Source organism: Bidens hawaiensis, unplaced genomic scaffold, assembly GCF_021521415.1.
Source record: "Bidens hawaiensis isolate Kalapana, Puna unplaced genomic scaffold, B.hawaiensis_p1.1 tig00012186_1, whole genome shotgun sequence".
In the NCBI taxonomy this organism is placed as follows: Eukaryota; Viridiplantae; Streptophyta; class Magnoliopsida; order Asterales; family Asteraceae; genus Bidens; species Bidens hawaiensis.
The window spans coordinates 154,983-177,047 of NW_027491983.1; the positions used below are offsets into that span (position 1 = coordinate 154,983).

The following is a 22,065-nucleotide window of genomic DNA, read 5'->3' on the forward strand; positions in this document are numbered from 1 at the left end:
CTGGAGTTCCGGTTCGACAACTGCATGTTATCCTTTCCGCCTAACCGAGGGTGCGAGCCGGATGAGGTGTCAAAGTTTACCCTTGACTGCCAAATACCTAGCTTCCTCTTTTTGTTTAGTCGGGCGGTAAGGACGTTGTTTTCTCTTGTTTTCTGAGTGTAGAGGTTTGTGCTCTGGGGAAGATCCCTACCCAGTTGCTTTTCCGTTTCCGCGAAGCGTTTAGCTGCTGTCATGATGGCATCCCATGTGGATGGCATGCCGTCTTTACCCGTCAATGTGCGAATAAGCTCTGGGTATTCGGCGCCTTGGATGAAAGCTGCGCGAACAAGATCCTCGCTTATGGTACCCAGACTCAGCTTCTTTGAGTTGAAGCGAGTGATGAAGTCTAGTAATGACTCATCTTCCTCTCGGATGCAGTTGAGGATCGTCCATTGCTCTTCGGTATACTTTCGTTGTTGGCTGAAGTGTTGGCTGAACTTCTACTGGAAGTCTGCCCAATCGTAGATGTGGTGGACCGGTAGACGGTCGAACGCTCTGGCTGCCCCAACAAGCGTCATTTGGAACATGTAACACCACGTGGGTTCCGTCCAATTGCTGACGGTTGCCCCCGCTATGAATCTGTTCAAATGATCGTCTGGGTCAGATATACCATCATATGTGCCTATATTGGACATTTGTTTGGCACTTCTCGGGGCAATTACTTCCGCAATATCCCTTGCAAATTTGGACGTTCCCGCATTTGCAGCAGTTGGTCTAAAGGTTTTGGAGAAGTCACGTGGGTTTCGTCCCGCGCTTTTTGGTTTGAATGTTTCTCCAAAATTCCTTCTCGGTTGGAAGTCTGTTTCTTTGCGCTTCCCTTTCGTTCTATGACGAGGGTTTGCGTCGCTGTCGGACTCCTCCCGATCATCGTCCCAGTATTCGCACTCATTGCTCATGTTGAGCTGTTGTCGAGTGCTTCCAAATTCGTCAGCCTGTTGGAGTGAACGTAAGCGTTCATCCAACTCAGCTTGGAATTCCCTCTGACGTGCTTCCGCCCACGCTTTAACTTGATCAAGTGTTTGGCGGGGGAGTCTCGTCTATTGTTTCTCCAACTGGGTATCGGTGAATCCCAGTGAAGGATTGTTTACTGCACTTGCCCCGGCTTGGGTAACCGGGGTAGTGTTCGTAAAATTTACTGCACTTGCCCCGGCTTGGGTAACCGGGGTAGTGTTCGTAAAATTTGTGTACTCGCCGGTGTTCCCCCCAGTAGCTGGGGTTTTAGTTACCGGGGTTTCTTGGTCACTCGCTGGCCTTGGGACCGGAGTAACGTTAACCATCTTTCCAGAAGTTTTGAAAAAACTGAAAAAGAATAAGTTCTAGCTTTTATGCACGGATGGCGCCACTGAAGAAACACTAAGTGACCCCGGCGGATTACGGATAATCTGGGGGTTAAGTAGATGTTTCCCACGAGGGTTAGGTCCGGCAAAGATGGTTATTCTTCTGATGATCTGCAAAACAGACACCGTGAGCTCGTCACTGAGAAGGGGGGTACCTCCTTGTGACCACCCTCCGGCGTGAGAATCAGACTAGATTGCTCTGAATATAAGTGTATATTAAGAGAAATAGCTAGAGCAGATAAGATACAAGATAATGATACCGTTCCAAGGTGTTGGAGTATTTATAGCCGAAGGTAGGTGTCCAAGCAGGTACAGCCAGTTGTATAATATTCCTTTTCTACCAACTGTGGGCTACGCACGTGCCATGCTGGTGGTTGGTGGGTAGGCAGCGGCTGATAGTGACATGGCCGGCTGTGTACTATTCCTTTTCCACCAACTGCAGGATATGTGCGTGCCACGACAGGGGTTGGTGAGTAGGCAGCGGCTGATAGTGACATTAAGTACTAGAGCGTGCTCCTCGTCGTACTGTTGTCAGTGAGCTGTCGCTGCTTTGGTCAGATCTTTTGTCCATACCTTGGCAGGTATAGTACAAAAGATCCTCCAGTAGCGTACGGACTGGCTCATTTGGGCGGGAGTATTCCCGGCTTTGGGCGGGAGTATTCCCGGTTTGCTCATTCCTTCTTCAGGTGACATTACTGAATTATTTGAGAGTTAGTGCCTGGTGCGTGTAGCCTTGCTGTTAGTGTGGGTAGCCTTCCCTGATGGCTAGTATCCGCAGCTGCGGGAACAGGCGGGGTACGTCACCATTGGGAGGCTTTTCCTGCGGGAACAGCTTGCGTACTGCGCGTAAGGACGTCATCTCTCTGAGCATGGTGGGTCCTGCGGATCCAGTTGGTCTTTGCGCAGACGTCCCTCTTTAAGGTGAGTCTTGCGGGTCCAACTGCGCAGACGTCCCTCTTCAAGGTGAGTCTTGCGGGTCCAACTGGGCTCTGCTGAGACCTACCTCTTCAGTGTCGAAGCGTAATGACACGATTCGCATTACAATCCATTTTCCTCCCACCATCCAATGAAATTGAAAAAAGTTAAAAGAAAAAAAAAGTATTGTTTGTGGTTTTGTTGTGAAGATGTGATATAAATACGGTATTATGAAACTTGTAATTTTGGCATATTTTTCCAAGTCCCATTTCATTTTGGACAGCAGTCCGTTAGTTGTGAGTCCAACTCGTGACTCGGACGCATCCGAAAAACGATAATCTTCAGCTTTCCAATTTTCGCTCATTCATCGTGAGAAAATATTATTATTATTATTATGGCTTGATTGAGGGGGTGGTAGTGGTGGTGCTTAGATCCGTGTCAAGTATTTGATTAATCAGTCGCCAAGTATAATAGATCTTGCTTCATCGCCCAATTAATCAATCACCCATCCAAAATTTTGTATGCACTGTACTGTAAGATATCCAATTGTTGTTTACATTTTGTTTCACTAGCTGTTGATTTGATTTCCGTTAATCTGTTGTGATCGATCTGTTTCATTTTGTTTGGTTACTGCTGGATAATGTGAGGCATTCTTAGGGTTTTGATACATGCTTCTTTCAATTCACTTATTATGGGAGTGCTGAATTGATTTGATACTTATTTTACTTTAAATGTAAACTAGAATTAGAATTCATGTTTGCTTCATATCGGTGGTATATGTTGCGGAATTTAAAGTTTGTGACTTGGATAGGTTTTTGCACATACAACCAAATGTACCCAGTGGTAGGTTTTTGCACGTATGTTAGGCCGAATACGATGAACATTTGAATTGAATGGCAATTACTGGATGATAGATTTACTCACGTGTGGTTTCACTATGGGCGTGGATTTTTATTACCTTTCTCCTTAGTTTGATTTTCTTAAATCTTTGTTTCATGGGTTTTCTAAACCCAACCCCTTTATGCAGTTACTATTATACACTTCGCACGTCATTTATTCATTCCAAAACCTTAAAGATAAACACACCCTTAGTATCTGATGGGGCCTGGATATCATGACATGAGGCACAATTTGTATTGTAGACTTGTAGTAAATATCCAAGTATGCAGATGCTGTACCTAGTTTTTTCCTGTTATTGTATTTTTTTTATTGCTAACATATCAAGTGTGAATTGAAGTATATAGAGACGCTGACAATGAAAGGCCTTGTTTTACACAGGAACCATATGTCATTCTAGTGTTCAAATCTACGGTGAAGTTGGTAGAGTAGATACAGGGGTCACAGACTTAATATATCACAGTTTTTAGATAGTACAAGATAATGTCGGAGGGGAGAGGTGACATTGATGGGCATTCAGAAAACCAAGTTGGAGATGTTGTACAACAAAATGAAAACCTGAACTTGAATCCTCAAACTAGTGGAGATCTAAATGAGGATAATATTTCATCTGATGGTACTCAAGAGCAGCTTATGCAAATGGTGGTAGAGCTCAGATTTCAGAATGAGTACTTGAAGTCTAGTCTCCAAGAGTTGAAGAATGCACAAACAGATTCAGCTGATTCAATCCAACAGACAAAAGCAGTTGACCAAAATGGAACACATGAAGATTCAAAAGAGTTGCATGAAAAAATAGTCTCTTTAAATAGAGAACTTGCAATAGAAAAGCAAACACGAGGTGCTGCAGAGGCAGCTCTTGAGCATCTTCGGGAAGAATATACAGAGGCAGATGCTAGAGCCCAAGAGCTTACTGCTAAACTAGCTGAAGGTTATATTAATTTCCAATTTATCTTTTAGCTATTACTATTGTTTTTTTCATAAGTATAAGTTATAACCATGTTTTATGTTGCTGGTTGTGATTAATTTAGCATCTTACTATAAATGCATACTATGGTTTTTGGACACAGCTCAAAAGAATCTGGAACAAGAAGTTAAAGAGCGTGATGAGAAAAACTCTGAGCTTGATGTCAAGTTGAACAGGCTTCACAAGAGAGCAAAACAATGAATCCAAGAGGTTCAAAAGGTAATTCTATTTGTGGGCCCTTTGTAACCATTTTTATATGCGTTATATTACGTTAGCATTCAGATGTGTTTTAGTTAAAACATAATATCATACCTCTAATCTCTATATCAGCTGGTTATTCTCTTAGAACATAATATTTTTCTCTCTCACTGATAGCATTATTTAAAAAGATGATAATCATTGTTTTTCATCTTTCTTTTTTATTTAACATAACATAAGACATATCCTTATTTAACGTGACTATAAGTTTGCAAGCCATTATTATAAAGAAGATCTAGTAAACAATATAAGGATGCAGGATGCTGTAAATAGCAAGATTAAGTTCCTTTTGCTATATGAGAAAGTTAAATGTTCTCAGACAACTAACTAAGGCTTGAAGTAATAAGATGACAATTATATAGTGCCAAATTCTGTTTTCCTTTTATGTTTTGTAATGCAGTAAGGGTATTTAAACTATATTCAGTTAATTAATAATTCTGATTGGACTGTGGACATAACCGTTTATAGGAGAAAGATGACCTCGAGGCTAAGTACCGTGAAGTAAATGAAAAGTTAGAGCAAGCTTCTTCACATTTGGCAGGATTGCAGCAAGAGCTTGATCGCACACGCCAACATGCTAACGAGGCACTGAAAGCAATTGATACAGAGAGACAACAATTAAGAAGTGCAAACAATAGGTGCTTGAAGTTTACAATTTGCGGTTTCATGTTTTCAAGAATAAAAAAGTTCTTAACTTTTCATCTATGCATTTATAGTTATTTATATTTCCCGGAATTGCATTTAGAATTTGGATTATTAACTATGCCAAATTTGTAGAAATTTGCTACATGCTGTAATCTGTTCTCTTGTGTTGAAAGGCCATGATTATTATTTCCTACTATATTTGAACTTAATACTTTTTCAATCATCACTTCATCATTAATTTTATTGTGTTATGTTTTTTTTTCTTTTTTTGACTCCGTTATCTCACTCTCGTTTAGAATGCGGGACAATCTTGAAGAGTTGCGACGTTCTTTGGAGCCAAAAGAGAATGCTATTGAGACATTGCAACAGTCACTGCAAGAAAAAGAGCAGGTATTGAAATGTTTCAACTACTTTTACTTCTAGTAGTAAAAGATTACTCGTGACTGTTCAATATTTTGTTAGTTTCTCGAATCCGTTGTCTCTTTATTCTTAGTGGCAACTGATTAGTTAATTATCCTGGTAGAATCTCTCACTTTGACACTAAGATTGAAAAAATAAGGATTTAATGGTAAGAATTATATAAATAAAATATTGGCAGATGCCAGACAACATGCGAGGGCAACTGCAAGCTGCAGAAGAAAAGAGACTAGCCTCACTGGCTGAACTTTCTTCAAAACATCAACAGGTAAATTGTATGTTACTCATTGATGGTGATGAGTATGAGTTTTAAGTTTATATCCATTATACCTTGATCACAGTGTTTGCTAATTTAACACATCTTTTGTACTTTTCAGCAAATAGAAAATCTGGAAGCTCAACTTGCTGACTCAGCAGCAGACAGAACCAAAGCAACAGAAACAATATCTTCTCTGCAGGTATATAAGCATTTATAGATATTTACATAAATACAAAGTTTTAATTTGAAGGCTGACATGTCACCCTTCTCTTCTTTTAGAAACTTGTAGCAGTAAAAGAGTCGAAACTGGCAGAGATGGATGCAGCATCAACTGGCGAAGCAGCTAGACTTAAAGCTGCCATGGAAACTATTAAAGGAGAAATTATTCACCTGAAAAATGAGCATGTATGAAATGAGTACTTCACAAATTTTATGTTATTTGTAGCATAATTTATCTACTATTTAGGTTATGCAATGCATTTTCTTAATAATATTTTAGGAGAATGAAAAGGAAAAATGGGAAGCTCTTCTCAGGCACTCAGCAAAAAGCTGGAGATTGCTGAGGATAAGTGTATACGTGCTGAAATTGAAGCTGCCAAAATGAAAAGTACATATATTATTACCTATTTGATTGACTTTCTATTTGATAGCTATTATTTTATTGACCTAATGATGGAAGCCTACAGGCCAAATGGAGCTAGAAATTTCTGTGCAAAGTCAACGGTCAAACACAAAAGAGGCCGAACTAATGGCTGCCAAAGAGGAGGTACATACTAATAAAGTTTTAATATATACGTCTTGTTTGTACCAACACATTTTAAAATTTGAATTATATTTTTAATTTATGCAGATCAAGCGTCTAGAAAGTGAGTTCGCTTCCTATAAGGCTCGTGCTCATGCACTTCTTCAGAAAAAGGATGCTGAGCTGGCGTCTGCTAAAGATAATGAACAGCTTAAAGCTCTTGAAGAAGCACTAAAGGTTTATATGTTTTTCAGTACAAATTTTGGCCTTTTGTGTGATAACAGCAGTGTGGCACATGTATTTATTTACTCACATATACTCTGTTTCTTTTAGGAAGCTGAGAATGAAATACTGATAATAGCTGCTGAGAAAGACAAAGCCCTACAAGATCTTGAGATTGCTTTAAGCCGTCATGATAAAGAACTTTGTACTAGGTAGATTGCTACTTGCTTTCAAGATTATTAATTTCATGTTTTTCGGTTTTTGTTAATCATTTTGTGCATAATGGTTATGTTTATTTATTTAGAGATGAGGCTCTTAGCCTTGTTGAGCAACAAGTGAAGAACCTGGAAATGAAACTCTCTTCAGCACTTTCTAGCCATCAATCTGAGAAAGAATCTTGGGAAAAGAATCTTCAAAACGTGGAAGAAACTTGGCAGTGTAAGATATCATCTTAATGCTACAATTGCTTTTTTAAAAAAGGTTTATATTAAGTTTATTTGATGAGGAAATTAACTATTCCACAGTGAGATTACAGGTACTAAAATCTGAACTTGAAGAACAAAAATCATCACCTAGTGAAACTCTGCAAAAAGAAGTACAAGATCTCCAAGCACGATATAAAAAATTAAAGGTGGTATTTCTATTTTCTGATTTGTATGTTGAGACTAATATCAAATTACACTCTTGTTAAATTCTTTTACTATTTTATACAGGAAGAACATAATTCATTTCGTGATCTTGCTGATAAGTTAATTGAAGAGAAGGACAATGAGATTACAAGGCTTATAGACAACAATAAGAATCTTCAGCGCTCATTATCATCAAAACCACTGGTATCTCCATTGTTTTAGTTTACTTTTGTTAATTTTCATTTGTCGTGTTTGTTTATTTATATATTTCTTTTAATTTCCAGGCAAATAACAATGAAAATAGCCAAAATATGGATACATCAAACTCAAACACCTCTGTTGCAGAACAACAGATATTGGTATAGTATACTATACTCATATGAAAATACTTTCTGTTTTTCAAGCTCCAAGCACATCATGATTTCCGATATTTGGATTTCAGATTTTGGCTAGACAACAAGCTCAAAGAGAGGAAGAGGCTAGCTCAATCACAAAGACATATTCTTGCACTTCAAGTATGTTTTAGTTTTATATTATTAGTTATTTGTCAAATTTTGTATGGTAGACCCTTATATACTTTTTTCCAGGAAGAACTTGAAGAGCTTGAACATGAAAATCGTCTTCACGCCCAACAGGTATTTATTTAGAAACAATATTACTCTATGCACCCAGTTGACTCATTCCCGTTTTAGTTAAAAAGGCTATACTCGTAAGCTCTAGCTTTCAGCATCTATTTTTTTGTATCAACGCACAGGAAGCTATGTTGAAGGAAGAGCTTAGAAATATGGAAAGATCAAAGAAGAGGGAAGGAGTGGATATGACATATCTTAAAAATGTCATAGTAAAGCTTCTTGAGACAGGTATTGTAACCTCAGAAAAAGTTAATTTGGTTACAGTTTTACAGACTTTTATCAGTTTACCTAAACACTGTAAATTAATGTATCCTGTTGAACAAACTTTTGTGTGAATAGGTGAAGTGGGTGCTTTACTACCAGTTATTGCAATGCTCCTTCAATTCAGTCCTGATGAGGTTAGCATTTGCATACATTTAGGCTACTTTCGACCCATTTAATCCCGTTTTGCCCATTTCATTGTTAACAAAGTTCAAGAAATAGTGCAAACTCATAGGTTTTCTTAAATCACTATGAATCGATTCTGAAATCAATAACATATTGCAACAGTTATTTGTGATCTAGCATTAAAGCAACTACGCGTGATATCTAATTTTAGTTTTATGGTATTCAAATGCAGATGCAAAAGTGTCAAAACGCTTATCGCACTTTTGCTGATGTTCCACCGTCCCCAGGAGGTGGTGAGGCGCCAAGTACTGGACTCTCGCTCTTTTCGCGGTTTTCCTTCACATAGGAAGTCTGATGATTCTTGTATTCTTTTTGTAACAAGTAACTTTTTAATGAAGTAAAGTGCCATTATGAGATAAAATTATATTATATACAACATATATGCAGACTGCAGTCTTGAATTTTTGTATCTTGAGTTCATTATAGGAATTTTTGTATCTTGAGTTCATTATAGGAATTGGTGTATAAAAGTTCGATACTTTTAGCCCCATTTTTCTTACATCTTCATTCTTATGTTGCTATTCACTTTTTATTATCATCATTATGTTCAAGTGTGACCTAACAGTTTTTTACTTTACACATCTACAGTAAAAATATTCCTCATATTTCATTGATTATTAAATTGTGAGTCTTCGTAATCATTTATTCTCACCATAAGTTTACAGTTACAGCTCACTTAAATGAAACTTTAACAAAGCACCTAACCATTGAATCAAGAAAGATTGGAGTTTATATAGCACAAAAGTAACCATAAGAGCTAAAACAACTTCTATTAAACTAAAATATATTGAACATACATGCATGGCTCATAAATATCAATAAATATTCTAGCCAGTATCTTATTAAACTAAATCCCGACTCATTCATGTGCAATTGGAATCACTCGATAACTTCGACTTGATCAACCTTGATTCAAGACCAAATAAAAGTTACACTTGGTTGCAGCTTTAGTACCCAAATCCCTCTTTATCAATAAATTAGCCATTGGTTGATGTTCATAAGAAATATTCATCAGATCTTCAGTACAACCGCATACCTCATTTGTAGCCAAAGTTGTAGTCATGTCAGCAAAAATGCACTTATGGTATGTCGGGAAATGATGCAAGCAATCAAGTAACACTAAATAACCTCTATTTATTTCAATACTACACTATAGCTTGAAGCACCCTAAATGGTTAAACAACATCCTCGCCATTAGATCTTCCATCGTGACCTACGGCCACATGTTCAAAAAAGTCTTTGCTTGCATCTGCCACAAAACACACAAAAAGGATGCACAATATATAATCAAAAGTATAAAAAAAAAAGTTACCGAACCAGATTGTTTCATACCATGTTTCATTGTTAGAGATGGAACTTCCTCTTTTACATAACCAATCACCTTAGCCGGTATTCCTGCAGCCATACTTTAAACAAAAAACATAAACTATCAGACCGCATTGTTTTTAAAGAAACAAAAATAATTCATATGCAATATATATCATGTCACACCTATGTTGAGGAACATCCTTAAGAACAAGGGAACCCGAAGCTATCATTGCGCCTTCACCAATTTTAATATTCCCGAGGACCGTCACACTAGCTCCAATTAATGCACCTTCACCAACTTTCGGATGTCGGTCCCCAGTTTCTTTCCCACTGCCTCCCAAAGTAACACCCTGTAAATACAATATTTACACTCATAAATGTTTACTACAAAAGCAGTATTATTACAGTAATAATCTAGCTATAAACCTAAGTTACCTGCATTAGTGAAACTCTATCTCCAATAACAGCAGTTTCTCCAATAACCAATCCCGTTCCATGATCCAATAATATTCCCTCCCCGATTTTGGCAGCTGTGTTCATAAAAGGAGCAGTTATTAATAAAATCCATCAAAAATCTACTATTGTGTTGAAGAAATCATTTTCGAAATACCACCTGGATGTATATCCACTCCAAACACCTAGACAAAAGTAAAAAAAAATTTAAATACGAAGTGGCAACTTGCATATATTATATAAATTAAAGTACCATAAAAAGATGAATAAAAACCATATGTTACCTCACTAACTCGACTTTGAAGTGCAAGAGCCAAAACCTTGCGTCCTTGATTCCACAATGCATGTGCTACTCGATGTGTTTGTAAAGAATGGTAACCCTATAAAAAAGTATCATGAACTCAATAAATGACATTTAATTTATCACGTCACGTTAAAGAAGGTTCTAGAAGCCAAGGGCAAAGGAAAACAAATTAATACCTTCAGGTATAAAAGAGCAGAGCAATAAGACAAGCATGAAGGATCTCTTTCTTTAAAAGCCTGTTGCAGGAAGTTAGTTGAACAATAAATTAGTAAACAATATAAAAGGATATTGAATGCATGCTAAAGACATTACTACCTGTAGATCCATGCGTAATGCTCGTTTGATGCCTCGGTTTTGAACCAATACATCACAAAATATATCCATTAACTGAGTTTCTAACAAAGTATTATTTTGGAGTCGGTTAGCGATAATAAATCCCAATGCGCGTTCTAAACAGTCATGTGACAGTATGCTGGCGTATAAGAAGCTGCTTAAAATCGGTTCATTCTCCGCCTGAAATTGAACATCAAATAACCAACTTTAGAAATAAAACAACCACCAATTTGTAACATTTTGACATTCCAAAACTAATCATCTCAAAAACGCATCCCGTTTCACACACAAAAAACCTCCTTTTACAAGAAAGAGTAGAATTTCAAGTTTTAACATTGAGATTGCATAAAGCATCAATCTTGTTAAACTGTTGAAAAAAGCCTTTTAAATAATAAGTGTTTAATAAGCTTTTTTTATGGTAAAGTAGGGTTGTTAATGGGCCAAGTGAACATCAAATAATTAGACTGATTCAACAAATTGACTAACATATAATTTCCCTTTTGGGAAAACCACCCAACAATAAATATATAATAAACAACAGACTCACATACAATTATTGTCCACAAGCTAAACCCACCATAATATTATTAGTAAATTGCAATTAAGCCAATTAATTACCTCAGCCTTGGCCTCTACCCTAACAGCCTCCCAAATCGAATCCCCCAAAACCGAACCCGAATGACCACCCGGGTCGGATCTCGGGGACAGCCCGCCTCTTGCGTAAACCGGAAAGATTCTCTCGACCTTATGCCGCATCACCATAATCGATGTGGAGGCTGAATTAGGGTTTGAATCAACGGTGGGCATTTCGGATAACGGACCCAAACAAGCGGCCATTGATGGGTCGAGGGGTTGGGTTTGTTAAGCAAAGGTGTCAGGATGGCAAGCAGAAGCAGTGTTTTGTTTTGTTTTGTTTTGTTTGTTCTATTCTATTCTAGTGCACACATACATCAATGGTACGTATGGCATAATAATAATAATAACCATGATTGTTGTACATCATCATATAAAGACATCGTTATCATCTTGTCTGATGGCTTTTAGCGGTTCACTCCAAGGGACGTCCATCCATATTGCACACCCTTAAAAAGCTACCTTTTTTCACTTATTTTATTATTATTATTATTATTGTGTTTATCTTTTTGGATCTTTCTTGCCAAAATTCCTAAAATAGCCCCTTCTTAAATAGAGAATCTTTAAAATGGTTCTTTTTCCTCAAAATATTTTAGAATTTGGATTTTCCATAAGCATTGAGAAAAGATAATAATATATGGGTAGCATGCCAAATTTCTAAGGAAGGTTAGGAAGGAGACCAGATTTGGGAAAATAAAAAAGAAAAAGTCCAAATTGTTTTGAAATCATGGAGTTCAGATTTTTACAAAACTTTTTTTCTCAAAAAACAGACTCCCAAGGCTGTTTTTTAATGTTTCCTACCTTTTTCGTCCATATTTTCAAATTCTAGAAAAAAGAGATTTTTAAATCTCGTCTTGAGAGACGAGATTCCACCACCACCACCACTCATCGTCAGCCTTCTACCACCACCACCACTGCTGCTGTCACACCCCGACTAGCACAATGCGGAAGCGTAAAACGGGAATGTAACAGACACCTCTGGTATCAACACATTGTTTATAAATAAAAACATTACAAACTAATTTACAATATATTACATTTCTTTGTTCTATCATTGTTTTACAGTTTAGGTGATACAAACAAAACTAGTTCGTGAACTAAACGTTCTTACTACTAACACCTTTGCCTCTATTCACATAGCATCAACCACACACCTTGGGCAAGTAACTGATCACAAAATCATTCCGATTTAGATATACATGAAAAGCAGTTTAAAACGGGTCAACTACTAGAGTTGGTGAGTTTCACGAGTTTCAAGAAAACAGTAATGAGTATTCACAAGTTAACACTTGTAATGATGAAATAAGTATGTATGTATGTAAATGATGTAATTATGCTAAGCTACAGTGAAGCCTTGACTGTATGTGCCGCGTGCATCCATTTCCCACGCTCCATCAACCATTGTGGCCCCTTTCCGCCCACAACATGCCCCGGTAGCTATGTCTAACACTACATAGCCTGTTTGTAAAAATATGGTCACGTGCAAACGGCGCTATGTGACACGGCAACCGGGCCGATTCCGTTTGGGTTTGTCAAACCAATAGTACTATTCACAAGCCACCGGCGAAGTTAATCACTGTGATCGTGGGGACTTTCGTGTGGTAGCACTTAGATAATTCACATCAATACATGTTTCATGTATGTATATGTAATCAAACATGTTTTTCACCCCAAAAGTTCGTAAAACAGTTTAAAAGTGGGGTCATGAAACTCACTGTTTAGTAGATAATCAGTATTGTATCAGCTCATGATTTGTTTGGTCCGCTTATCAGTAGTTCCTATAATCAATATTATAATAAGATTTATATTTTAATATTATTATAATCTCAATACTAAACTGGGCTGTATAACTAATCTTGGTATATCTGGAATGCTCAGAAAGTGACAATAGGCTTAGGTTGTGATGTTGTTCAATGTCTAATATTTAAAACTGAACTTGGCTCAGATTCCCGTTTTCCCAGCTGGGCCAAGTTGTTCGTTTACGCGTTCAAAAAGCAGTTATGGGAAAATAAGCTTGGGTAAATGTATTGGTTAATAAAGTGATTAAGTTATAAAGAAGGATCACATACTGGGGTCCCGAATTAGCCACGGGGCCCGTTTCCGTTTATTCAGTTTGATTTAAGAAGAAACGCGCACAATCCATCCGGATTGTCCAGATTTTTTTCATAGAAAAGTTCGTTTTCACTTAATTAGTCCAAAAATATGATTTTTGATCACTCTTGGTGTTTTGATATTCCCATAGATTCGCTAGTCGCAAACTTGCCGGTTTTTATAAAAACTGAATTTGTTTAATATTCAAATTAGCATAATTAATTAACCGTTAATCATTAAATTATGAAAATTTAACCACTTATTAATTAAAATATGTAGATTTTTATAAAAATATTTCTGGAATTTATTTATTGATTTATTAATTTATAAAAATTCATTTTATCAGCTATATTTCGCCTGAAAATCGTCCATTTACCCCAAAAAATTTCCAAAAATTCCACAAAAATTCCTGAATGCTCAAATCATGTCCCAAATCAACCTGTATCAATTCCAGAATGTAAAAAGCTCGTGCGATATTCTTTTCAGCCCAAATTCGGCTATAAAAATTCACACGAACGCATATACACAAAACACCTTTAGACTTCTCCAAATGATACCAAAATTCATTTGTGATAAAAATACATCAAATTTGAGTTCCCATAAAATTTTCATAATTTTTGAAGTATTTTAGCTATTTTTCCCAAATAAACGTCCCAATTCGGTAATAAATTCGCCAAATATTCTCGGATAGTCGAAAAATTACCAAATTTGAACAGGGACTCATTGACATGGTCCCTGATGTCCCTGAAATATTTCAATGCCTAATAATATGCACATCATGACCTTAACCTAAATAGCCCGTAAGCGAGTGTTTCGGCATTACCTTAGCGGGTTTGGCTCGTTTCCGACTTTCTAATCAAATTTTCAGGTTCTTGTGCTTCTATGCAAGCTAGATACAAGTCCTATATCATAAACTAAGCAATTTTTCATCAACATAACAGCTCTTAACTTAGGGTTTCGGCTAGTGCACAAAAACGAACTTTTGAACCGTAAAAACGCCGTTTCAACCATTTAATCCGTGATTATGGCCAAAAAATTTTATGTTTCTGATATGAAACAAGGTTTAACATCAAAGTATGTTTTTGAATGGTTTTTGAGAGTTTTACATGGTTAACTATGATTTTTAACAATCAAGACATGTTTATATGTTGTTAAACGAGTTTAAACAAGCCGAAAATCGATTATTTAAGACCTCTTTACCTTGTTTCTTGCTGGTTTTGGCAAGAGAAGAAGAGTTCCAGAAGTTGAATGTGGAAAATTGTGTGAAAATATATAAAATCTAGTTTATATGTGAAAGGAAAATAAAGGGGGGTGGCGGCTGCGGCCGGAACTCCATGGGCCCATTTTGGCCCAAGTTTCTGATTTCTCAAGCCCAAATACGAAAATCCTGGTCCAAATTTAGTTCTGGTTCGGTTTTTGGTGCGAAAAACTTATCGGGTGCATTAAACAGCGCGAAAACGAGTGTTTTTTGGCTAGTTTTGTGTAAAATTATAAAAACATACTATATGTTTGTAAAAATCAAAAAAATTTTCACGGATCGCTTAAAACATTTCAAATAAGTGTTTGGTAAGTCTTTTTCGGCTTAACGGAAGATACAATGCTTGGTTTGTAACTATCTTTTGCGTTTAAATCTATAGCGGGTAGTTAAACGAGCATGTTTTCGTTTAACTTGTTTGCTATCAAACTAAGACCATATTTATAATATTTTAGCTTGTATAGATCGTATATCACTTATAGATGGCCCCCCGAGATATCTGGGTCATAACTGGACCCGTTCGGTTAATCGTTCGTTTGTTACGCAAAAGGCGTTTATTTGCTTAATCGGTAAATACGTACTGAGGTGTACCTTGTTTTGACTCAAATGTCACAGCTGCCACCATCCACCACCACCCACCAACGGCACTGTCGGCAGCCGGAGTAACCAAGCTCCGGCTGATGTGCAGATCCGGCGGCCACATCGTCCCACGCCCACATGACAAGTCTTTAACCTACGTCGGCGGCGATACGAGAATCGTCGTCGTTGACCGCCACACTACCCTACCGGACCTCACTCACCGGCTCTCCAAAACCCTTCTCCGATCATCTTCAACGACGTAGATGGTGGCAGTTGATGGCGGTGGTGGATGGTGGCGGTAGTGGTGGAGGTGGGTGGTGGTGGTGGTGGATGGTGGCGGTGGCGGTAGTGGTGGTGATAGAAGGCGAACGATGGGTGGTGGAATATCGTCTCTCAAAACGAGATTTAAAAATCTCTTTTTCTAGAATTTGAAAATATGGATGGACGGATGGAAAATGTAGGAAATATTAAAAAACAGTCTTGGGAGACTGTTTTTTGAGAACAAAATTTTGTAAAATCTGAACTTTTACTCAAAGATTTCAAAATAATTTGGACTTTTCTTTATTTATTTTCCCAAATCTGGTATCATCCCTAACTTTCCTTAGAAATTTGGCCTGCTACCCCTATATTATTATCTTTTCCCCAATGCGTCTGGAAAATCTAAATTTTAAAAAATTTTAAGAAAAAAAGGGTTATTTTGATGATTCTCTCTCTAAAAAGGGCTATTTTAGGAATTTTCTCATCTTTCTTTCGTATTATATAATAAAATGTTAATGTCTAAAAATAAATTTTTATAATCATTTTATTATAATGGTTATATATATATATATATGTAGGGGAGGGATATTTTGAGAGCCATGATGAGTTTTAAGAACTTAAGAACTCCATTCTAGGCCACACATTTAATTAAATGAATTGGAGTATGTGGTTGAGATTAAATCTGACAAAAAAGTCAAAGTAGGAGAGAGAAAAAAGATGTAAGTGGTTACACTAACTTTTACGTCCGTTACACATGTGTAAAAAGTCGACTCGGTGCGTAAAAAATTCTGTAATTTTTTTACGTATATGTAACCTACAAATATTACGCATGTGTAAAAAAATTTCGAAAAAAAAATTGTTACACTAAGTTCTTTCAAGTTCTTAAAACTCAAAGGGGTTCTCATTTGAAATCTCCCATATATATATATAATTATTTGTTATGTTTTCATAACTAAACTTTGATTATCGCAACGTTACATGTAGTTTAAAAATAACATATATAATTCCTTTATCATCTAAATGCGATTTTAAAGGAAAACTTCTAATATTCGGAGGTCCAGTAATCAAACGTTTCAAAAGAAGACAGTTAAAAAAAACGCGATTGGACTAGTTATATAACTTGTTCTGGTCTCACCAATCGTTTCAATTGATTATTGGTATGTCTTGCCTATTCTAAGATGATAAAATTAGTTATAATGACCACTAAACTTGTTTCCCGTAATTAGGTAAGTATATTATTCTTGAATCTAATATACTCAATAAAATATATAATTATATACTATAGTTTTTTTATATGTATATAAAAAAAAGTTAGTGTCATTTAAGCTTTAACTGGGTGGCAATTAATAGATCGAATCGTCATTAAAAAAAAAGCAAGTTGGTATATTTAAAATAGTTATATTTCTAAATCCCTTTTTATCTTCTATTTTGTTGCTATAATAACACTTGCCATTAAATAAATGCTACTTCATATTTAATATATTTTTGTTCTAAATTATTTTCAGCATAAGTAAATATATATATTTCGTACCCAACTCTAATTATAAACATTTTAACAGATTTAATAATAATATTGAAGTTTAAACTTAATTATTTGTTTTTAATCAGACACTAGTGAGTGTTGATAGACAAACTATATGTAGGTCTGTTCAATCTACATCAATTACACATTTATAGTTTGTTAGACAAACTATCGTTCTTTTAAAAGCCTTTCATTCTTTTTTATAAGGCTAGTTATTGTAGGAGGTTTTGTGAAAGCGTTACGTCACTGCTATGCGGCTAGTGGGGTCTAACTCACACGTTAAGTAGCATCTTGTGTTAACCAAACACTAAATAAAATAAAAAAAATGTGATTGGTCATTTGAGAGTAGTCCACACCTTTGTGTCTCCCATTACCGTTTGTTGTTGTGTAGCCGACATTAATGGGACTCTACATCAGCTTAAGCGTGTCTTTTAACAAGCCACAACAACCTAATAGTTTTACTTTGAACTTCTTGTTTATGTGTTGAAAATTCGAAATAGCCACTTTACATCTAATACTTAATAACTGTAAAAAGAGGAATTAAGAGAATTGCAATTTGCATCTATGTGGTTTGGGGACGGAAATAACTTGTGTCATTCTCAAAAGAATTGAACATGTTGAATCCATGTGGTTATCTATAGTCTTATGATTAACTAATAACTATAAAACTGCATATATGATTAGCTACGAGTTTCTTTTTAAATGTCAAAAAAATATGGTATTAAATAACGCCTGTACCAAAACCGGATATATATGGAAAAGTTAACGTACAAACTAAATTATTGTGCTAACCGTGTGAATCAAGTAGTGTAATTATATACACAAGTAGTGTAATTATGTAATTTCATCGTAGTGTAATTACACTATGTTGTAATTACATTATGCTGTATATATAATTACACTATTTGATTCGTACGTTTAGTACGTTAATTTAATTTGTATTTGATCCAAACCCTATAAAGATATTATATAAGTTTAAAATTTAAAATATAATAAATAATCTTTTGAACTTGTTGGAAACATGACATTATTAAAAGTACAAAATTAGTGAAAGTGTAGTTGAATATATTTGAATTTGGATTTGAAAGTAAGTAAACATATAATTTAATGATAATAAACAAGAGTGATTTTGAACTTTGAAGCACATGGCATCATAAACTGTATACCATAGTCCGGATCATCAAACTCTTCTATTTCTTTCTCCGGTTACAAAAACAACCAAACTTATAATTAATTCTCTTTTACCTTCTACATTTATGATGAGCTTCAAAAGATACTTGGTATTGGAAATGAACAGTCACAACTCACAATTATGATACTATGACAGCAACTTGAACAACCATATCTTTCACTCCTTATCGTTATCATGATAAATTTCAGTGCATTTTTAGCCCTACACTTTTACATTGATATATATGGTGGTTAATTTTTTAGTATATTTAAATATGAAGTTACATATTTTTATATTTGAACTAGTTGGTTTACCCGTCGCAACAATGACAGGATTGAGTGTAAGTTTTTTGTTTTTCTTTGTTTAAGAAAAAGTAGCGAAAAATTATTTGTTGGTTGCATATAAAACGGTTTGTCTTTTTATAAAAAGAAAAAGCAAATTGATTAAGTTTAGAGACAACAACGTGAATTTGATTAAAACTAAATAAAATTATGTGAACATTTATATTTATTAAAATAACGCATGCAACCGGCCAATTTAAGTGTTAAAGAGACCTATGGTTTCACACCAACAACTATTACACAACGTACATCAGTTGAATTATTTGTTTAGAAATTTACTTGCGAGTGTATATATCTAAAGCCAAAGTTATTAGAACATTTATATTTATTTACATAATAAAGCACAACAACCACTCCATTTAAGAGTTGAACCTAAGACTCATGGATTCACACACAACAAACTCTTCCACCACACCAATTGAATTCTTTGTTTTAAAACTCAATTGTGTATAAATATATGTAAAAACAAAAGAGAGAATAGGTAGTGGTATACAAAAGATGAAGCAAGGTTTACAACCCATGATGCACAAAATCTCCCAAAATTGTTATTATATAACTTAAGGATTTGCGCAGGTGGAAGTATCTATATTATATATAAAGGAATGGTGATGGGCACTAAGGTCATTTCATAATTGTATGACAAGGACAAAAGAGTCATTTCATTATGCTAATTCAAGTCACATTTGATCCACCAATTATTATTCGAAAATCAACACCCTAAACTTCAATTTATTCATTCACTTGTAAACATTTTTATATAATATTTAACTATTGTCTTAGTATTTGCTTGTGGATTAAAAGATTTAGTGTGTGCTAAATCAAGGTAATTGAAATGCATGAAACAAATTGACACAGTTCTGAAAATGACTCATTTTGACCTAAACCAAATCGATACAAAAACTAAAATGTAGGTTTACTGTTTTGTACACCTAGTGATCAATGAAGATAATCTTGAATCAAATCAAGATGTTACAACACCATTTACAATGATAAACAGATAAACGAATTACACAATGATAAACAGATAAACGGATTGCAGTTCAATGATAAAAGGACAAAGCATGTGATATTCCTAATTTGGTTGCACCAAAATATGAACAATTAAACCATAGATAAAGACAGAGGCCTCTTGTAATTCGTTAGTCACAAAGAGAACCATGTTGTAGTTGGTTGAACCATATACCTTAAGTAACAAAATGTTATTATTTTAACAAAACAACATGATAGCAGCCTATACATAAGTGAAAAATATACAAGTACAAGAATAAAAAACCATCCAAAAATTTAAAAACCTACACGTGCGGCACAACTTGGGCATCTTGCAACATGGTCCATTCATTTGGTATCTTAAACTATACTGATTACAAATTTGGACTACGCAAAATACGGTCGCTTAACGAAGCAACCCTTACCTGAATGCATAATTCTTACGCAAAATAGGAATTACATAATTCCTTCAATCAATTCACTTCCATCCATTGAATGCATAATCAATGTATGATCAAATCCGCTATTTATGTCTGTCAATGTCGTATGGTTTTCTTAATTCCTATCAAATTCCTACTTCTCAGTTTGCAGTGCCCCAAATAAAAACTTCTTGTTTACGCAAGTTAAGTACTAATCACTTTATAACACCATTTATCCAAATGCACACACACACACACTAGAAAGGTGCCCGCGTGATACGACGGGATACAAAAATCCTAGTAATCATGTAACAATTATGGGTGCTCAAGGTTCGTTTGAAACCTTGAAACGTTTAAACCAATCATCACTTTTAGTCAGCCGGTTTCTGAATGTTTAAACCATAACAAACGGTTTGGTTTACAGTTTTTACCAAAAATCAGCCATATAAAACCGGATATAACTGTAAACTTATTATTGAAGCTCAATGTGTGAAACCAAACCGTTAGTAACAATTTAGTTTAAATTCTCAATGGTTCAGTTTTGGTTTTCAATGATAAAAAATCGAAACAACGGTTTGGCTCACGCTTTAACTTAGAAACCGTTAAAATTGAATTGTGAACGCCTATACGTAACGTGTTAATTTTTTTCATTTGAAAAGAACTATAGCAATATCATACACAAATTAAAGACAATAAAATGCTCATTTTATGGTGTAATTTTAAAAAAATATATAACGTATGAAAAAGTTACGACCGTTGGAAAATCGTTTGTGGGAAGTTGGTTACAATTAAAATAAAAAAGAATACATAGGTAAAGATGAAGGTTCAAAGTTGTAACTATTTTTTTTAATTTACAAAAGTTGAGGGGCCAATGTTGTAACTATTTCTATGTATATTTTGTAATTAACAAGTTTGCCCCTACCTTATATGTTATACAAGGTATACCTTATGCTTTATAATTTGTAAATTACTTAAAATAGGTGTCTTAATTTGCACATATCTCATGTATCTATAATATATATAATTGAAAACCCCAAAATCCTAGGTGTCGCGATGTAGTCGCTCCCCCCTTTTATGAAAGCCATTAGATTGCTTGATTTTTAAATGGAGGCATCTCATTGATTTAACCCAAATTTATGGGTATGGGTCTTACCAAAACCAAATAGCTTTTAAACGGGTTATAACATCTCATTAAATTAAAAATTAATCTTATCAATTATTTAATAGGAAAATCCTATAAAATAGGGATATACTAAAATTTAATATCCAATTTAAAAATACCATGATATTGTTTATAATCAATAAACAATTTTATAGTAAAATATAAGCGGGTCATGGGTCACAAAATCCAGATAGCTTTTAAACGGGTTATAACATATCATTTTTTTATGAAACCTTTTTATCATCAAACCCTAAGTATATTATTAACTTTCTTATAATAAAGAAAAATTACAATCCAAAAAGTAAATATTAAAAAACGAAAAATGTAAAACAACTATTCTCTAAAGCTATTAGATTGCTTTATTTGTAAATGAAGGCTTCTCACGCATTTGATTCAAATTCACGGGTAAAGGTCTCACCAAACTCATATAGCTCTTAAACGGGTTATAACATCTCATTATATTAAAAATTAATCTCATCAAATATTTGATTTGAAAATCCTATAAAATATGGATATACTAAAAATTAATATCCTATTTTATTTAAAAAAGATGTTATTTATAATTAAGAAACAATTTTATAATAAAGAAAATAAATGGGTAATGAGTATCATCAAACCCAGATAACTTTTAAACCGGATTATAACATATCATTTATTTGTGAAACTATTTCATCATCAAACCTCAAGTATATTAATTATTAACTTTCTTACAATAAATAAAATTAAAATCCAAATATACATATATAAATATTGAAAACGAATAATGTAAAATAACCCCCGTAATACGGGGGATAAAATCTAGTTATATATATAGGAAAGAGATATTTTGAGATCCTTGTTGAGTTT

At 34.9% G+C, this 22,065-nt stretch overlaps 1 protein-coding gene and 1 pseudogene across 2 annotated transcripts; one reads left to right on the forward strand and one right to left on the reverse strand.

The window, feature by feature from the left end:
• The first annotated feature begins 3,532 nt into the window (after nt 1-3,532).
• LOC143540308 (protein GRIP-like) lies at nt 3,533-8,808 on the forward strand (annotated as a pseudogene). Its single transcript, XR_013136575.1, has 20 exons — nt 3,533-4,116; nt 4,256-4,371; nt 4,879-5,048; nt 5,352-5,445; nt 5,654-5,740; nt 5,850-5,930; nt 6,011-6,136; nt 6,231-6,338; nt 6,418-6,497; nt 6,582-6,710; nt 6,807-6,907; nt 7,000-7,133; nt 7,220-7,326; nt 7,409-7,528; nt 7,609-7,683; nt 7,767-7,839; nt 7,912-7,959; nt 8,079-8,184; nt 8,296-8,354; nt 8,576-8,808. The product of XR_013136575.1 is annotated as a protein GRIP-like (transcript).
• A 374-nt stretch (nt 8,809-9,182) lies between these two features.
• Nucleotides 9,183-11,638, reverse strand: LOC143540288 (serine acetyltransferase 4-like). The gene is made up of 9 exons (XM_077033393.1): nt 11,420-11,638; nt 10,784-10,981; nt 10,645-10,704; nt 10,449-10,544; nt 10,325-10,349; nt 10,147-10,241; nt 9,895-10,061; nt 9,736-9,809; nt 9,183-9,652 (listed from the first exon to the last, which is right to left on the reverse strand). The coding sequence occupies exons 1-9, from the start codon at nt 11,636-11,638 to the stop codon at nt 9,579-9,581; spliced, it is 1,008 nt and encodes a 335-aa protein (XP_076889508.1). The 3' UTR covers nt 9,183-9,578.
• Nucleotides 11,639-22,065: the final 10,427 nt, after the last annotated feature.